Raw genomic sequence first — 4699 nt, 5'->3', positions numbered from 1 at the left:
TTTTTTTTTTCCAGAACAAATTCCAAGGTTTGATGTTTGATATTGTAACAAAACAAGCATTTGATATCAGCATCATGATTCTTATCTGCCTCAACATGGTCACAATGATGATAGAAACTGATGACCAGAGTGATGAGATGAAACATATTTTATACTGGATTAACATGGTCTTTATTGTCCTTTTCACTGGAGAATGTGTCCTCAAACTAGTTTCACTCCGTTATTACTACTTCACCATAGGCTGGAACATTTTTGATTTTGTGGTTGTCATCCTCTCCATAGTAGGTAAGAAATAATTACATTTAAAAGGAATCTAATGAATGGAAGGGCAAACATTTGTTATAAAAATTTGTTTTAACAATGGAAGATTTACAAGATCAGATAGACCGTTAGTTAGCTTTCACTTCCTCTGATTCTACAGTAAACAGGAAACATGCATTAGAGCATTTATAGTAATCTTTACATTACCATTCCTAACCTCAGAAACTGCAAATGGGCTTTCTTAGTACTTTAGTATTAATTTTAATAGCCATTTGTTTTTCATAACCCACATAAAAAGTGCCAAAACAAATATGGTACCTGTGCAATGTCTTTCAATAGATGCTATTATGCAAAACATAAGAATGCACATTATGTCTCTCTCCCTATTCAGAATCTCTACTGAGGATAGATATGGCCTGTCTTCATTTATGCTCTGTGATATGGAAATTTTAAATTATTATAAAACAGACTATCCTTTTGTTTTGTTTTGTTTTACAGGTATGTTTCTAGACAAGGTGATTGAAGAGTATTTTGTGTCCCCCACTTTGTTCAGAGTTGTCCGACTCGCCAGAATAGGTCGAATCCTGCGTCTCATTAAGGGTGCTAAAGGGATCCGCACTCTGCTTTTTGCTTTGATGATGTCTCTTCCTGCTTTGTTTAACATTGGTCTCCTGCTTTTCCTGGTCATGTTTATCTATGCTATATTTGGAATGTCCAACTTTGCTTATGTTAAGAGGGAAGTTGGTATTGATGACATGTTCAACTTTGAAACTTTTGGCAACAGCATGCTCTGCCTATTTCAAATTACCACGTCCGGTGGTTGGGATATGTTGCTGTCACCAATTCTTAACAGTGGAGAACCGGACTGTGATCCCAATAAACCTCACCCAGGAAGCTCTGTTAAAGGAGACTGTGGTAATCCTTCAGTTGGGATTTTCTTTTTTGTCAGTTATATTATCATCTCATTTCTAGTTGTAGTAAACATGTATATTGCTGTTATTTTGGAGAACTTCAGTGTTGCTACAGAAGAAAGTGCCGAGCCCTTGAGTGAGGATGACTTTGAGATGTTCTATGAGGTTTGGGAAAAGTATGATCCAGATGCAACCCAGTTTATAGAATACAGTAAACTGTCTGATTTTGCAGCTTCACTGGATCCTCCTCTTCTTGTAGCAAAACCAAACACTCTTCAGCTTATTGCAATGGATCTGCCCATGGTAAGTGGTGACAGAATTCACTGCCTTGACATCTTGTTTGCTTTTACAAAGCGTGTTTTAGGCGAAAGTGATGAGCTGGATGCACTTAGAATACAAATGGAAGATCGTTTTATGGCGGCCAATCCTTCTAAAGTCTCCTATGAACCAATTACGACCACATTAAAACGAAAACAAGAGGAAGTGTCCGCTACTGTTATTCAGCGAGCTTACAGACATTACCTTTTATGGCAAACGGTGAAAAAAGTTTCATTTATGTATCGCAAAGAAAAGCATGGTCTGCCTATCAAAGAAGATATGACTCTGGATAAGCTAAGTGAAAACTCAGCTGCAGAAAAAACAAATAGGACCCCCTCCACAACCTCTCCACCTTCCTACGATAGTGTAACAAAGCCAGACAAAGACAAATATGAAAAAGACAATTCAGAAAAAGAAGACAAAAGTAAGGACACCAGGGAAAGTAAGAAGTAAAAGGAAACAAAGAATTCCATTCATCACAAATTGTTTACAGCTTGAGAAAGTGACATCTATGTCAATAGGGCTCCTGTAGGAGGTCTACGCCAAACTGACAGCTTTTACACACACACACACACACACACCCTCCCTTAAGGTCAGTGCCTATGTCAAGACAGTGACCCCTCGTCATCAAACTATGACTCTGTAGGGTAACAGACTTGCCAAGAGATGATTATTACCAGCTGGTACTGATGAAGAGGAGACACAACTTTGCTACTCAGACTGTTAGGAACATTAAAGGGTGCAAATCTATAATTCTTAAAATGCGTGTGTGTTAACAACAAATACTTCAGTGGCGTAATTATATCCATTCTGTGCATTTCAACGGCCACATTTGTCCTACTTTTAAAATTTCTGTTGGTACAGTCATTTGTTTTAATTCACAGATTTTTATATGTGGTTCTTTTATGTTGGGAAAAGGAGATAAGTGCTCTTTCACAGGTATTCAAGTGTCAGATACTAGTTATACGGCATGATAAGGCATGCATGGTTCTTAACAAGCCAATTAAAAAGCGAGGTCCCTGCCCCTGTGACCTTAAACCTAAATCAGATCAGTGCCATCACAAAAAGATGACAAGACCATGGGGGATATAAACAAGACATCAATAAATACCAGTAGAGGAGTCTGCCCTTGGAAGAGGTAGTTATTCCCACAGAGAGCTGATTCATTTATTAGTTTCACTTTTTTCTTTTTGGTTACTTAGTTTTTGGTTTTCTTAAAAAATTTATTTAGCTATTTTAAAGTCTATATTTGGTGAGTTATTATACTCTGATTCTCTCTCATGTTCAGATTGAAGTGATTTGCATGAAGGCATGCTGTACTTATAGCTCATGCATGGAAAAACATGACCTCACAAAGAGCAGCAGAGTTCTAGCTACTTCCGGATTTCAGGCTGGCTCTTAATTTTGAAGTATTTTAACTATCATGAAATAAAACATCCAGAAAAATCATAAATATAAAGTCAAAAAGAATACCCAAAAATGGAACAGTCATTTTTTTTTGGTTGGTTGGTTGGTTGATTTTTTTTGCCTTTTAATATAGACTATTACATTTCAACAGTGCATTCCATATTTTACTCTAAGGTCTGGAGCTACATTCTGTCTCTACTTCTCTTATTCACATGAGTAAAACCCATTTAAGATAAAGGGAGTAACATGTGCAGATCAATGGGAATGTTAAGCACCCTTGGGACAAATATTGTCTTGCTTTATACCTTATGCCCACAACCCAACCCTGTTAGGGTTGCACAGGGGAGACATGGCAGGGGAGGTGTAAATCAGGGAAGAATTTGGTCCCCTTATGTTTTTGTCAAGTGTTCTGCTATATGAAATGAATCTTCCCTAAACACTGAAATGTTCAAATAGGTGTAGTTATTCTGCTTTATCCTGCAGTATTTTTTAAATGTCATCTGTTCTCAGCCAGGCTGACATTGTAATTGTCAATGAAATGGCTTTTGATATTTAAATCGTTTGACACAGTGGTACATGTTTGAGCAAGCAAATAATGACCTGACCACAGTATTTATTACATTAAATATGTACCTTAATAAGTCGAGTTTGCAAACTTTCAACAGGTAATATGATATATTCTGTACTATTATAAATAATTTGAAGGTTGTTACTGATGCATGTTTATCTGTATCTTATGCTTTGTTGCTGTATCTTACACCTTCCAAAGTTCGGAAGTCTAATATGGGAAGCCATGTGTCAGTGGAAAAGTGAAACAAACTGTTCAACCAGACATCATTCCTCATGTCAGTAAGCAATAGTTTGCTGCTATTTAAGAGCTTATTTTTATTTAATTTTAATTAAAAAAATAATCAATATCATGCGGTGTATAATTGGACTATACAGGACATGTAAACTGCTTAACTTGTTGAAAATGTGGGGTTAGAAAACAGTTTTATAAAAAAAAAACTATATTATTTTTAAAAATCACTTTATTTTTCAGCATTTTGTACCTATAAGCAGCTACAGTTATCCTCAAGTTGTTGTCAGTCACTTTTTTGTTCATTTCTATTCCTACTTCTTTTTCATTAAGAAATTTAAGATATGAAGAAGTGAATAGGTAGTTGTATGCTTCTGCTTATTATTATACTTGAACATATTTTAATATGAAATAATTTGAAATAAAATGGGGACCAGAGTTCACTTGCTTCTGAGTAGGTTGTTCTTTGTATGTGGAAAAAGAATGGAGAAATTTGTTGAATTTCTAGCGCTGCCTGCATCTGAAGTTTCAAGGTAGTCTTATTCATGGAATCCTTGATCTTTCACAGTGTCTGTTTATATAGACTGTTGTTCTTGTTGATTCATGATGCACTAGAACTGTTCAAAATATAATATGGGATCCACAATCTTTTTTCACAAGAACAAAGTAGTGAACTTGTATAATGCATCACATCAGGATGTTTTTGTTTCTTACACAAGGTAGAGTTAAACATAGACTCCTTCTTTTACTAAAACTATTGACGTGTAGTGTATTGGTGAACTGCATGCCAGAAGATGTTTTCCCATAAATACATTACTAACCAGACAAAAGAATAAAGATTACATTTTTATCATATGTACTTGTTCAATCTGTGTTTTATTATGTAAAATTAATACACAATAATAAATGGGTTGCTATTAAAATTAAAGGGGAATGGCTTTAGTGATGGGTCAAAGGGCCCTTAGACCACAAGTTACAATATGGCTTAAGTCAGTATTGATGG

At 35.6% G+C, this 4699-nt stretch overlaps 1 protein-coding gene across 12 annotated transcripts in view; it reads left to right on the top strand.

Moving 5' to 3' along the window:
- The window catches only part of LOC112111154 (sodium channel protein type 2 subunit alpha-like), a 122523-nt gene extending 118065 nt beyond the window's left edge, over nucleotides 1–4458 (top strand). For all 12 annotated transcript variants that reach the window (XM_026647553.1, XM_026647552.1, XM_026647551.1 and 9 more), the window contains 2 exons: nucleotides 15–285; nucleotides 760–4458. In XM_026647553.1, the coding sequence (XP_026503338.1) occupies nucleotides 15–285; nucleotides 760–1943 (1455 nt within the window). In that variant the 3' untranslated portion in view covers nucleotides 1944–4458. The remainder of the gene's footprint in view (nucleotides 1–14; nucleotides 286–759) is intronic.
- Nucleotides 4459–4699: the final 241 nt, after the last annotated feature.

The sequence above is a fragment of the Terrapene carolina genome, unplaced genomic scaffold (assembly GCF_002925995.2).
Source record: "Terrapene carolina triunguis isolate 2854851 unplaced genomic scaffold, T_m_triunguis-2.0 Scaffold62, whole genome shotgun sequence".
In the NCBI taxonomy this organism is placed as follows: Eukaryota; Metazoa; Chordata; order Testudines; family Emydidae; genus Terrapene; species Terrapene triunguis.
Note: the sequence above shows the minus strand (reverse complement) of the source record. Positions and strands in the feature narration are given on the sequence as shown.